Genomic DNA, 14,965 nt, shown 5'->3' with positions numbered 1-14,965 from the left:
TACTTGCGGGCGGCGAATCGCACTCGTGGCCTCGTTTATTTCTGTGTTTCGGTTTTGTTTCGAAAGAAAGAATGAACCCTTTTGAACTTCGTGACCCGGTTTGGAAAAGTAAGCTAAGAAAATAAGATGGTGAAGCACAACCGCTCAAAATCTGCTGACTTTTGTTTCGTCAGAAAACAACTACAAGTCACAGGAACGCACACGGAGTCAGAAGTAGGCCAGAAGTACAAAATTTTGACAAATTTGTGTACTATACCCATCATTCCCATGCTCGCCGAAGCACCGTGCGTTGCAGCAACACTAGTGCCAGGGTCCTCTCTACTGTATATTAGAAAACTTTATGGTCATGGCATTGGCCTTCTGAATATTAGAGGCTAGAAGCCCGGGCTCTGGTGGCAGGCATTTCTGCCTGCAATTTCATCAGTGATCGGGGCAGGTGTCAATGATTTCTCGAAAACGTGGGCCTTGCTCGTGGTTGCAGGGAAGTATTGTGGTTGACACGTCTGAATCAAAATTACGCTATGACCCGAACTGAAGATGGTGTAAACGAAATGATGTGCGTTAACTTAGCCTCAAACTATTGGTTTATATCCGGGAGTACCGTGTAGTATATGATAAGAAGGAGTGGGAAAGAACAGTGAGAATGAAGAGGACTGATCTGAGAGGAGAGGATAAGGCCTATAGAGTCATTGTGTCAAATAAAGGCTGGGAAATGCTAGTCAGTAAAAGGAAGAGGGTAAGGCCACCAACTCCGCTGCTTCCTCAGTTTTCGCACCACTAGAGCGTGGCTGTCCCGTTGATTTATTTATTTTTTATCAGAAGCACTCATTTGTTATGTGAAAGGTATATATTTAGTACAGGCCTTAAAGCTGAATGTCAGTATAGGTGCGAAGATGCATCTGTTCCCCACGGAGCTTGTCAAGAGCACTGCTATTTTTTACACTGTCAGTGTAGATACAAACAAATCTTGCACAATAGTTGACAAATACTACTTTAGCTAGAAGTATAAAGACCAAAAACACAGATCCCGACAAAAGCTATGCAATTAGAAAATAAGAACAAATATCATTGCATACATGACAGGAACAATGTGCAATATTTTTTTTCTGTTTCTGAATATACTCAGTGTTTTTTGTATTGCTGACACTACTGTCGCCTGGCTACCCCCGGTCCCCACTTGAGATCAAGCAGATGTTCTCAACCCCCGAAAAAAATTTTTCTGCCTATGCCACTGTGGTGATGATTATATGTATGTCAAGTTTCGAGTGGATCCACGTGGGGTACACGTACCCGTTTTGATCAATAATTTCTACAAATAATTCGTGCCCTTGTCCAAGGTCCCCGATCCCCACCAAGAAGAAAATTACTTTCTTTGCGGGAAGTTTTCCATCAATGTGGAATACAGGAAGTAAATAAACTCTAACTAAGAAATGTGAAATGCAATTGCTTTCATTGCTAAGGACACTGCATAACTAGGTTGTTTTTTTGTTGTTGTTCCAACAGATCCAGTCATAGTGGACTATTTATGGCCATATAAAAAGAAAGTTGAAAAAGCCGTCGAAAAACCCGTTGGCTCAACTAAAGTGCTGTTGGAGGCTGACAACAAAGTATGCCGATACAGAGAATGTAATTCAGCAAATCTTATGGCCGATGCTTTTCTCGACTACTATGCGAACCGAAACAGCTCGGTGCCTGGGGCCTGGTCCATCGTAAACGCCGCCGTCATCAATGGAGGCAGTGCTAAGAGCTCAATCCCACAGAAATGTGAGTATTGCCAAGGTAGATGGACCATGTTAGATGTCCAGTTAGGGAAACAATTGACATGATTAACGCCCCAACCCTTCTTCACGAGGCCTACGTTCATTTTGATTTTCGCCCCGCCGCGGTGGTCTATGCGGCTAACTTGTACTCGGCTGCTGAACCGCAGGTCTCGGGATTGAATCCCGGTTGCGGCGGCTGCACTTTAAATGGAGGTGAAAACGCAGTAGGCCCGTGTGCACACAATTCGGTGCACGTTAAAGAAATGCAGGTGGTCAACATTTCCGGAGCCCTTCACTACGGCGTCTCTGATAATCATGTGGCGGTTTTGAAATGTTAAACCTCTCATATCAGCCAATTATTTTGACTTTCATGTCATTTTTGAACATATCTGCTGCAAGTTACTGGCCCTAAAAACATCAGCGTTAATTTTTACACATTTTTAGACGATGTGAAAACGTATCCACATATGAAACTACCTCAAACCTCTATCCGTTTTGACAGGTTTACTATAGGGCATCTTTTTCTTTTTTTTCATTTCCCAAACCTTTTGAGCAGCCAACACCAAAGCGTTGATCGGAAAGCTTGCATTGTGCAACGCAGCTCCTTCTTTTGAAAAAAAAAAGCACATGCTTTTGTGTGTGTGTGGTAAAATGACTTACATACAGCTGAATTCATGTCAACAATACCTAATTTTACTATGTTAGAATGCGAATATGAACAATTCTAAATCGGTTTCCTTGAAGTGATAGAGTAAGACTAGCATGAATGATTCGTATAAAAAGATAGCTCGACATGAGAAACTGCTTGATGTTTTCTTGCGGAACGCCATGCACTAAACGCTGTCCACGCCCTTTTTGCTCGCATATTTCTATAATCTTAGCCCAGTTTTGTTCCATGGAAGCAGAATTGTCTCAGAATTGCCTTTGTTACGCTTCAGAAAGGTGCATACTTGTATACAACACTACCATACACAATAATAAATGCGACGCATTTCGTTGCGTATATTGCGCAAGCACTTTCGGCGTCTATCTATCTATCTATCTATCTATCTATCTATCTATCTATCTATCTATCTATCTATCTATCTATCTATCTATCTATCTATCTATCTATCTATCTATCTATCTATCTATTTCTCTGTCTGTCTGTCTGTCTGTCTGTCTGTCTGTCTGTCTGTCTGTCTGTCTGTCTGTCTGTCGGTCTGTCTGTCTGTCTGTCTGTCTGTCTGTCTGTCTGTCTGTCTGTCTGTCTGTCTGTCTGTCCGCTTACGTCTCGGTGCTCTCGTGATGAAGCTGATGTGTTCGGGGGTCTGCCCTGAGAACCGGAGCCAGCCAGAGTCTCGAAGAGATGTCGATGAGAGCATCCGGGAACTGCTAAAAGTAACTTTTATTTACATCATTTACAGGTAGCGTGTTGCTACATGATGGCGTTAGCATCGTGGAATCCCTCGAGCTTTTGTGAGTTTCTCGGAGCTTGTGAGAGCTTGTCGGGAGCGCCTCGGCGCTCGCATTTTATTTATGCCCTGGCTTTCCCAGGATTTTCTGCAAGAAAAAAACAATGGAGGCCTGGACAGTCCAATAAATTTTGCCATCTTCCCCTCCGCCCCCGAAAGGGGAAGGTGAAACGCCACCTCCTCTCCGACCAAGGAAAGAGGGAAAATCACGCCCAGATCAGCCCATGGCGAGGGAAAAACACTGCACACCGCGCACGACACAGCACAGCACGAAGACATTGAGTCTCACGTAGAAATCAACTCTGCAGACCGTTGCAGTGATGAGTATGCGGCGCCAGGCAGACCACGACTTTTGGAAACAGCGGTATTAAGCACCACGTACAACGTGGGAAATGCACCCGCAGACGGTTCTCAGTCTCTTGGCTTATTGTCCGCGGCACTACGACGAACAGAGACGTACAGAGATAACCACCCTTTTTAAGCTCTTTCGACTGTAAACAGCCTTTAGGGTGCCATTCGGTCATGTAAGTTCAAAGGATTCTACGAGGAGAGATGGCTGCGCCGCGAAATTCCAAGTATGGCTTGCGTGTCGTTGTCGCTTGTGGTTCACCTCTGGGAGCGCTGTCTCGCAACCGTCTCACCATAGGTGTTCTGCGGTCTCACGTCCAAGCGGTGTCATGTCATGGAGGCCGATCATAACAAAGCCCTTAACTTGGCATGAATCAAAATTGGAATGGTAAGGTAATATGGTTAGATAACCATGACGTGCTGGTCAATGCATGAAAGTCCCAATCCCGTTGCGTACATCGTCAAACACTTCCCGCCAGACAGTGGCACGTCCCCGTGGGCGGGTATGTGCCACTGGTATGCGGGTATGTGCCACAAGTGATCGGCACATAGTATCTACCCAAACACGACGACAACACCCATAGACAATTTTAACGCGTTAGCGTTAAGAAAAGTCTGACATCGGCAACGTTAACACAACGAATGCAAAGAATAAACGTCAGGATCCCAGCAGGAATCAAAGCCAAGCATTCTGTGTGGCATTCAAGCATAGTGCCTTAGAGCCACGCTAGGTCTCAGAACTACACTTTTCAAATAGGCACAAATGTTCATGAAACGTCAATTGTGGTTGCAGTGCTGGCTTTCCAGTTTCATAAACCTTCATCTTCTTCATCTGTATACGATCATCATCACAAAAAAACGTCGTCTTGATTCGGAGCGTTGATCAGGCGATTCCGCCTAATAAACGCCGTTGAGACCCCAACGCTGCTTCTGTCTTACAATATGTAATCCTTTAATGCAGCCGTCACGTCAGGATAACGCGAATTGTAGTTAGGCGCCATGAGCTGAAGTTGATTTATGCATGCAGTGTCCAGGGCTACCCCCCTCGCGAGTACCAGCGCTTCATATTAGCATATCAGTTCTGATGTAGCTAATAATCATGCTTCGGTTGGCATTGTTGCGCAAGTGCAAAGAACTGGTTATATAAATATCTGAAACCCTTCACAATATGTCTGTGCGTGCAATATTTATACATATTTTAGCATCATTTCATGACGTGCCACTCATTAAAAACATGGCAATATGGTCAACTTGCCTCCACATGCTTCGCATAACGTCGCTTCCTTGGGTGCGGGGATCTGCCGCATTTTTCATATATGTCAAGCGTTGAATGCATGACCACTGGAGGCACCTGTGTTATGATGCAATGTTCGGCTAACTTTTGTTTCCTTCATTCACTATTGAACAAATTGTCACTCTCCGATATTATTACTTTTTCACCATGCAAACTTGTCCTTCTAGGGAACGTACTTCTGGGTGACCTAATTAGTCTCATGCCATACGACAACGAACTCGTGCTTCTTAATATAAGCGGATACGATCTCCTGCATATGTTTGAGCATGGCGTCGCCAAGTTTACTTGGCACCCCGACTTGGAAGGAAGATTTCTTCAAGTATCTGGTAAGTTTATGATGAAATAAATGCCTACAGAAACTTCGAGAAAAAAATAATATCAGCCGCGCTAAGCTTCGCCAAAGTTGGTGGAAGTTTCTGTCAGTTGGTATCACTATCATATTAATCTAAAATGGTCTGTATCATGAAATGATAATAGCGGGTGGCATGAACGCTTACGGCACTTGTCCGTAATACTGTCCTCTTTTCAGTTTCTCGCTCTCATTATTCCGCCGAGCATGCAAAATATGGTCTTTGGTGGGCATGTTACACTATAGATAGTGAAGCGATGCAAATGGAAATTAATAATCATCAGCGTTATAGACGGTGAAGCGAGTGTGTTTTTAAGTGTGCAGCACTATAGGTACCGGGGCTGCCGTTTGTTGACGCATCTTGCACGGTCGGCGAACACGCAGACAAAATGGCGCATGACGTAGCCGTCTGTCACATGCTAAGCGTGCGCTCGCGCCGATAAATCTTTTTTTTTCATCTTGTTGTTCAATGGTCTTGATGATGGTATTATTAAAGGCAGCACACTTTTAAAAACCGAGCTGTCGTAGGCTGTCGTCTCATGCCGTAACGCAGGTAGAACTGGAAAGAAGATTGGAAAGAAAATGAAGTGGGCCAGAATTAGAAAGATGAACAAAAGCAAAATAAACAAATAAATAGAAATAAATAGAAGTAAAAAGAAAAATAGAAATGAATAGAAAGAAAGAGAAGTAAAAAGAGAAAAATAGAAAATAAAGGAAGGAAGACAGAAAGCAAGCATCAAAGAAAGAGAAAACCGTGCAGAAACAAAGAAGGTTGCCCATCTCCGCACTGCCTTCGCTAATAGTGCGAAGCTTCACTCACATATATTGCTGTGTTGCAAGTTATATTGAGTGCGACTGTACAGTCGCACTCAATATAACTTGCAACATAGCAGCGCGGAGACTCACGAGTTACGAGGTTGCGCACGACTTCCGCTAGCCCTTAGTTTCATTTACTAAATGCCTGTCTCTCACTTGCGTGTGATCCCAAATGAGAAAGTAACATAGTTGATGAAATAAAAAACAACTTGAAACCATGCGAAACCTTTAGAGTCGTAAGGCTGCGTGATCCCATGTTGCAAGTCATATATTGAGCACGCCTGTAGGTGCTATAGAAGACAAAAAGCATGATCTCGTGTATTTTTTTAGAACAGCGTAGGTTGGCAAAGGTACCTAGCCAAGTCAGGGACAGCTAGGTACCCAGCCGCCCTGCCGTGACTCAGCCTTCAGCCTTCCACGATCCAGCGCAAGCTGAGCTAACGTATGTGTCTAAGGTAAGTTATAACCAACGGCAGCTAGCTTCAGGGCAAAAGTGTTGGTTCTTGGAGCCATGAAGGAAAATAACTTGCGTTCACATTTGGCCTCCATGGGTTGAAAGCGGCAAAAATCAGTAGAAATTCACTCGCTAGTAGCCTCTATAAGCGACCGGAAAACCCCCGCCGCGAGGCCAGCGCGAAAATATCAGTACGGGACCGAGTTTCCCGCCACGCCGAAAGCGGATCACCTTTGCGCTTCACGGCTTTGGCAGTACTAGCTGAAACCACGCGATGTAAACAGCCGGCCGCCGATTCAACATGGCGGCAAAGGCGTCGGCGGTGGCTCGCATTGGCTCAAATTGCAAACGAGCCGGGCAGCACGACGAAGCCTCACGGCCTCGACAAGGACACATTCATCGGGAGCCAGGTTTGAATAACGATTGCCGAGAGCGCTAGAAGCCGACGGTGTATGCAGTGGCAGTAAGTCGGCACGCCTCAACGTGTCTCGCTTTTACAGAGCCGGATGAATCCACCGCCGCTTTCGGTGCGTTCGCTCATGACGTTTCTGTTGACGTATCTCCCGAAACAACGTTGCAAAAGGTGCGAGCTGTTCTTTTTTGGTAGTTTCTGTAAATAACTTGAATTCTGTAGAAAATCCAGTGCCAAGAAAACAGGCGAAATCGAATGAATTATCATAATATAGCAAAGAACAGAACAAATGTGAACATTTCCGACGCGCTCTGACGTGCACAACCGTGTAGCCATTAAGATCAACTACAAGTTACCTTTATCACACTGTACAGATTAACGTAACGTAATGGAGCGTCGTGTTCTACACCAGCATGCGCAGAACGATCAAGCTAGAGGCACAGCGAACGCTAGGTGAGTTAGTACGTAAAATCCACCATGGTGCTCCAATAGTTATGGCACTCAACTGCTGACCCACAGGTCATGGCATAAAATATCGGTCGTGAAGACCGCATTTACGATGGGGGCGAAAATGCTTGAGGTCCGTGTACTTCCATTTAGGTGCCCGCTAAACAATCCCAGGCTGGTGATATTTCCGGAGCCTAGCGCTACGGTAATAATAAAAATATCCTGGTTTTGGTACGTTAAACTCCCACAATTACTATGAGATAGTATGTAAGCATGCTTGACGCACATATGCATGGCAACGTCGCCTTATCATTCATTTTTTGCCGCTCGTCTCAATCGCATTTCACGTGCAACCCGAAAGTGGTACAAGCGATGAATCCCTCTGGAACAGGCGTAAGCATCTTTGCGTTTACGGACGTGTTACGTAGGATACATGTAGTAATACATCTAAAAAAAGGGATAATGTCCGTTTTGTGGGTGACTGGTGTCAGCCTACAAAAAGAAATTATTTCAAGTCATCAGCACAAGCCTGCTGGTAAAGTTACTTTAACAGCAGCACAGGCCTGCTGTTAAAGTTACTACAAATTTGCTAAAACTGTTTTTAATAAACAAAACATAGCCATATCGTGTTGTGGCGATCATACCGAGAGAAAGATTGAAAATTTTTAAATGTATACTATTTTTGACATAGTCTTTCTTTGTTATTCCTAGGCATGAGGGTCGTCTACAATTTCAATTTTCCTAGCCACCATCGTGTTGTCTCGTTGAAGATATTGTGTGCGAACTGCAGCGTGCCCGAGTATGAAGAGGTCAAGGGAGAAAGCATGTACCGCATTGTGACGACCGCATTTATCGCAAATGGTGGTGACGGATTCCACTTCAACGAAACCGTCAAAAAGCACACAGAAGGTAATCTCAGATTTAATGAACCATTCGGTGACCTTTTTACGCGTTTCAAGTCTTGAAAGTGAATGATGCTTTCTGTCAGCACGTGTCATACCCTTGTCACACGTGGTAACTTGAGTACACTTTCAGCGAATGCACTCAGCTGCGAGTGTCATTTGCGCGCGGTCACACGAGCGAGTTTAGTATCATACCCCTGTCACACGCGGCAACTAAAGTGCACTTTGAGCAAGTGTACTTACGTTCACGAAGTGTCATTTTGGCGGTTCGCTGCTACACGAGGAAGCAAAGTGTACTTTGGAAATGATGGCAGTGGCGATTGACGTATTTGTAGCACAACGCATATTTGTTATTTTTGCGCCTGTGTCTCATCTTTAGACAACGTTGTCTTCGTGTAAGTAGCACCTGTGCCACATGCCATCTTAAATGAGAAAAGAACAACTCACCTACACATGTGCAAGTGTACGTGGAAGTAAGCAACGCGACGGACGCAGCCATTGCTGTGCATGTGCTGCCGCATCCCCCTGGCGGTGAAAGTAGCAAGGTTATTGTTGTATTTTATGACTTGTTTCATACATAACATTATCCATCATAACAAAAACACTCGTTTAAATATATTTTGAGCGTCGCTTGAGGCAACAGCGTCTTTCTGTACAAGCCACTGGTACAGATGCTACATACTTCATCGCAGCCGTCGCAGTGAAGTGAGGTTGGGGAACGCACAGGCCGGCAAGTGTACTTGGCAGCGAGTGACACTAACCTTGCTCGTGTGACAGCGCGCAAATGACACTTGCGGCTAAGTGTACTCGCTCAAAGTGCACTTAGGTTGCTACGTGTGATAGGGCTATCACTCGCTTCGAAGTACACTCGCCGGCAAGTGCGCTCCCCAAACTCGCTTCGCTGAAACGACGTGTGTAGCTTTGGTACCAGTGGCTTGCACAGAAATACGCCGTTGCCTAAAGTGCCACTCGCACTAACTTTAGACTATTGTTTATGGTTGATTTCAGTAGACATGGTTGAGAATATGGTTGATTTCAGTAGACAAGAACACAGCAGAGTGTGTCAAAGAACGCATGTGTGTTTCGGACATCTTCACAAAAATCACGAAGAAAAAATGACCACGGGCAAGGTATGTAGCCCATAGGCATAACCACTGCTCATTAGGAGTAACTGATTGCATTCAAGGAAAAGGCGAGCGCGTAAAAGGAAGACAGTAAGTTACGTGGGCAGACAGATTATAGATTTTACGGGTATAACGTGTCATCACAAGTACACAATCGGGTTTAATGGCAAAATATCAGAGAGACCTCTGCCCTGCAGTGGAAGTATTTAGGCTGATGAGAATAATTATGATGATGCATGTACCTAGCTATTCGTTTCTCTTTCAGGCATCAGCGCATTCGATGTGTTTGAACAGTACTTCATCAAGATGTCGCCTATCAAGACACCTGTGGAGGGCCGAGTCACTGTAAAGCACCTTCCACCGAAAGGAAACGTACACGCAAGAGCACCTCGTATTTCATATTTAAGAAATCCATTTCCACTTGTTAGACTTCAATGAATGAATGAATGAATATAAACTGAACACCCGAGCATCATGCGTGAGGAGAAAGCGTTCCACAGAAATACCGCCACAGACAACCTACATTTTACATGTGTCGTCGCATTAAATAGTGTTACGGGGAATAAAGTATATACTGGCTAGCGAATGCGTACTGGCGAATATACTGGCGAGAAAATGCGTACAACACTGCTGCAGTCCGAGCACGTTCACGTTCAGCACTTCGTCGTCGTCATCCTCAGGCATCTACTTAGCCCGTGACATTACCCACCGGTGGCAGGAGCACCATGCATCCCGGTGCGATCAATTCTCGAGGCGTGAGTAGTATTGTTTAAGCCGTGAGACGTGCACTATATCGGTCGGGACTGAAGCTGGTACTGACGTGGTATGGAGTGGAGCTATCTCATAGGTCACGCTGGTGACCTTGCGTATGACGCGGTAGAGGCCAACGTAACGGGACATCAGTTTTTCGCAGAGACCAACACGACGTGATTGTAACCACAGCAAGACGAGCGACCCCGGAGAGTACTGTACGTCGCGGTGCCGGCGATCGTAAGCACTCTTTTGGTTAAGCTGCGAGGCACATAAACGATCCCGGGCGACTTGGCGGGCGATGTCAGCTCGGGCGAGGGCATCACGAGCATAAGCAGTCGATGAGGGGGCGTCAGATTGGAGCATGGTGTCCATGGGCAAAGGCGGGTCATAACCAAACAGTAGGTAAAAAGGTGAAAATCCAGCTGTATCATGACGTGAACTGTTGTATGTGAAGGTAACGAAAGGTAAGTGGATGTCCCAATCTTTGTGATCCTTGGAGACGTACATCGCTAACATATTCGTCAGGGTACGGTTGAGGCGTTTCGTGAGGCCGTTGGTTTGCGGATGGTACGCTGTAGTGAACTTGTGGTGGGTAGGGCAGGATCGCAGGAGCTCGTCGACTACTTTAGATAGAAAACAGCTGCCGCGGTCCGTGATCAACTGACGAGGAGCACCATGACGCAGAATGATGTCATGAAGAAGGAAATCGGCTACATCAGTACCGCAGCTGGGGGGGGGGGGGAGGGCGCGTGTAACGGCATACCGCGTTGCGTAGTCGGTAGCAATAGCAATCCACTTATTACCGGTGGCCGACGCGGAAAAAGGTCCTAGAAGATCGAGGACGACTCGGAAAAATGGCTCATCTGGTACTTCAATGGGCTGGAGGGTACCAGCAGGTCTCAGAGCAGGTGTCTTGCGGCGCTGGCAGAGGTCGCATGCCGCAACGTACTGTCGCACAGAACGGTAGAGGCCAGGCCAAAAGAATCGGCGGCGAATGCGGTCATACGTGCGTGACACCCCTAGGTGTCCAGCGGAGGGGGCATCATGGAGCTGGGCCAAAACAAACGTTTGAGCGAAGATGCACAGGAACAACGAGTAAAAGCTCAGCACCATCAGGGCGGGCGTTGTAGCGGTGCAAGATGTCGTTGTGAAGAACAAACAGTTGTAAGGAGTGGTCAGGGTGGGGAGAGTGCAGACCAATGATAATAGCATGCAAAGAGGGGTCGCGGCGTTGTTCAGCAGCTATGACGGTGAAGTCGGTAATTGAAAGAACGAGGGCCTCTTGTTCATCTTCCCTCGTATCAGGGGGATCGACTGGGTAACGGGACAAGCAGTCGGCATCCTTGTGAAGTTGTGTGGATGTATAGGATACGGAAAAAGTGTACTCTTGTAAGCGCAGCGCCCAGCGACCAAGGCGTCCCGTAGGGTCCTTGAGTGAGGAGAGCCAACAAAGCGCATGGCGGTCCGTAATAACTGAGAATGGTCGGCCATAGAGGTACGGTCGGAATTTCGCAATGGCCCAGACGAGAGCTAAGCACTCGCGTTCTGTGATGGAATAATTTTGTTCCGAGTGCGACAACAGTCGGCTTGCATACGCGAAGACGCGGTGCATGCCTTGTTGCCGCTGCGGCAGCACTGCGCCTATGCCGTGGCCACTGCCGTCAGTACGAAGCTCCGTGGCGGCAGATGGGTCGAAGTGTGCTAGGACTGGTGGATTGGTGAGAATTTCAACGAGCGACGAGAAGGCGTTTGCTTGCTGTTGGCCCCAGGTGAATGCGACATCCGTTCTGAGAAGGCAGGTTAGAGGACGGCCTACTTCAGCAAACTTCTCGACAAAACGACGGAAATAGGAGCACAGTCCCAGAAAACTTCGGACGTCCTTGGCTGAGCGGGGTGTGGGGAAGTCGCGAACTGCTCGGACTTTCGCAGGGTCTGGTTGAACGCCCGCAGCGTTAACAAGATGGCCGAGTACGCAGATTTGGCGTTGCCCAAAGCGGCATTTAGACGAGTCAAGTTGCAAGTTGGCACGTCAGAAAACATCAAGCACTGTGAACAGACGTGTAAGATGGTCGTCGAAAGTAGTCGGGAAAAAAAATTACGGCATATTCTCGGGGTGAATGATGATGAATTGGCGAAGCTCCGGAGTGATTCATCAGTAAACTGTGAATCTTCCGTGTAATTCGCCCAGTCGATCATCATGTAAAGATGTGAGAAACGCTGTGTGTGTATATACACAAATCAACTTTTATTTGTTCTTAGACGATGGATGGCTTGCGATGTCCCTTGCCTCGCGCGCTCGCAGATCGGGATTCTGTCTGCGAGCGCGCGCTGCTGCCGCCTTGCGCTGCTGCCGCCTTGCGCCTTGCGCTGTGCAGCCTTATCCATCCGGCGACTCCGAGCGCGCGCCAACAGCGAACGGATTTTATTACAACGCTCCCAGTAGCGTACGTCGCCGCACTAAATCGAACGATTGCCTTCAACCAATGACACGCGCCATATGTGACATCATTCCTATTATATAAGATCTCGCGTCTTTCATCAACTACAAGTACCGCTTTCTAGTTTATAACATCTTGCATCTTTTCATCATCAGCTACAAGTACCACCATCTAGTAAACACTACAAGAACTAAACGAGAGGTGGCTACATACAGGAGACGGTACCGCCATCTAGTGAACACTGCAAGAACTAAACTAGAGGTGGCTACATACAGGGGACGGTACCGCCATCTAGTGAACACTGCAAGAACTAAACTAGAGGTGGCTACATACAGGCTACAGGGGACGCACAGCCCACGCCCTAAGGAGCTTCGCCCCTAAAACAATAACGTCGTCAAGATAGCAGAGGCAGATGGTCCACTTCATGCCTCAAAGGAGAGAGTCCATCATGCGCTCAAAAGTCGCGGGGGCGTTGCATAATCCAAAAGGCATCATCTTGAACTGATAAAGTCCATCAGGAGTCACGAAGGCCGTCTTCTCTCTGTCTTTGTGGTCCACAGCGATCTTCCAGTAGCCTGAGCGAAGTAGCCTGAGCGAGAAATTTTTGGCACCATGCAAGCAATCGAGTGCATCATCTATGCGGGGTAGGGGATAGGCATCTTTCTTGGTAATATGGTTGAGATGGCGGTAATCAACACAGAATCTCCAGCTATTGTTCTTCTTTTTAACAAGTACAACGGGCGAGGACCAGGGACTAGATGAGGGTTCGATTATGCCCTTACGAAGCATTTTATCGACTTCTCGCTGTATAATAGCACGCTCCGGGGCTGACACACGGTAGGGTCGTCGGCGAATGGGTCGAGCGTCACCGGTGTCGATGCGATGGGTTACCACGGATGTCTGGCCCAAATCACGGTCGCCGAAGTCTAAGATGTCCTGATAAGAAGCAAGCACACGGCAGAAAGCAGAGACTTGTTCAGAGGTGAGCTGGTCAGATAGCATTGGCTTGAAAAGGTCGGAACAGGAACGTTATGAGAGCGACGTTGATGAAAAATCGAGTGGCGAATTGGTGGTTAGGGCGGAAACTGTGTGGTCGACCAGTGTTGTCAGATGCGCAAGTGACATGCCGCGAGGAATAACTTGCGCTGAAAAGCCAAAATCGAGGACGGGAAATGAAGTTCGGTTGTCCTTAACGGTAACAACCGTGTTGGGGAGTGCAACATTACGTGTCATGGCCACGTCAGAAATTGAAGCAGCAACATAATCACCATCGGGTACTGGAGGATATGGCGAGAGTTGGACTTGGACTGCGGCTTGCGGCGGAAGTCTGAGGAAATCGGCAGAGCGTAGACGAGGTGGACTGGCAGAGATTGTCTCCGAGAAGGATGGTAGTTCGAGCCGAAGAAGACCTTTGGAACAGGCAACGAGCGCAGCGTATGAAGTCAGAAAGTCGAGTCCAAGGATGAGGTCATGAGGGCAATTTTCCAGTACAGCGAACAGAACTGAAGTTTGATGCTCAGAAATTGTTAGTCGCGCAGTGCACATTCCAAGCACAACAGGAGTACTCCCATCCGCTGTACGAACGGTAGGTGCAATCGCAGGCGTCAGAACTTTTTGGAGGCGGCGGCGGAGGTCTGAGCTCATCACAGATATTTGTGCACCGGTATCAAAAAGAGCTGTTACAGGTAAACCATCAACGAGAATTGTAAGAAGGTTGCGCCGCTGGTCGGGAGTAATCAGAGGATTTGCAGTCTGAGTCGTGTATGCAGCGTCACCTCCGAGGGCTGCACCGGCTAGTTTTCCGAGCGACGGTCGTAGGGAGACCAAGAACGACGGGGTTGGGGCGAGCGGGACTGACGACGCACGGGCGATGGCGAGCGGCTGGTCCGACGTTCTGGATTGTGCTCTGCACCTGTCTAAGCACGGTAGGACGGGGCATAAGGTGCACGTTCGGAGTGAGGCCCCCAATCATAGAAGCTCGGTCGAGGTGATGAGGTCCAACGGCTGCGGCAATGGCGAGCGATGTGTCCTATCCGATGGCACGTGAAACATATGGGCTGATCATCATGAGTGCGCCATTCAGCTGGCTTTCGTCGTGGCGCGAACGTGCGGTTCGGAGTGGCAGCCGCGACGACTGGAGCCGAGCTGGAAGTAGCAGGGGCATTTTGATGAGGTGGCGAATTGCCCATATTCGCGATCTCTTGGCGAACCACGGCCTGTATTATTGAAACAGCATCGAGGTTGTGTCCTGGCGCACTGACGCTAGACGTAGCGGGAGCCATAGCCTCGAGTTCCCGACGGAGTATTCTGGTGACGTTTTCTGGCGCTGGTGGTTGGTGTATGTGGGCAAATCTTCGCAAGAGGACGTAGCCGCCGTGTTGGGAAGGTGGTCAAATCGGTAAACTATGCGCCTA

General features: G+C 47.6%; 1 protein-coding gene across 2 annotated transcripts in view; it reads left to right on the top strand.

Moving 5' to 3' along the window:
• The window catches only part of LOC119179222 (snake venom 5'-nucleotidase), a 28,556-nt gene extending 18,610 nt beyond the window's left edge, over nucleotides 1–9,946 (top strand). Inside the window, exons 6-9 of one of the 2 annotated variants that reach the window (XR_012884669.1) lie at nucleotides 1,504–1,764; nucleotides 5,024–5,182; nucleotides 8,125–8,243; nucleotides 9,626–9,946. Coding sequence is in view for 1 of the 2 variants with exons in the window: in XM_075868125.1 (XP_075724240.1) it covers nucleotides 1,504–1,764; nucleotides 5,024–5,182; nucleotides 8,046–8,243; nucleotides 9,626–9,798 (791 nt within the window). In the remaining variant the exon portion in view is untranslated. Of the gene's footprint in view, nucleotides 1–1,503; nucleotides 1,765–5,023; nucleotides 5,183–8,045; nucleotides 8,244–9,625 lie in introns of both variants that reach the window. The other variant, XM_075868125.1, reaches the window with a different exon arrangement.
• The last annotated feature ends 5,019 nt before the right edge of the window (nucleotides 9,947–14,965 follow it).

This window comes from Rhipicephalus microplus, chromosome 7 (assembly GCF_043290135.1).
Source record: "Rhipicephalus microplus isolate Deutch F79 chromosome 7, USDA_Rmic, whole genome shotgun sequence".
NCBI classification, from domain to species: Eukaryota; Metazoa; Arthropoda; class Arachnida; order Ixodida; family Ixodidae; genus Rhipicephalus; species Rhipicephalus microplus.
The sequence above is the reverse complement of the archived record's forward strand: the minus strand, read 5'-3'. Positions and strand labels throughout refer to the sequence as shown.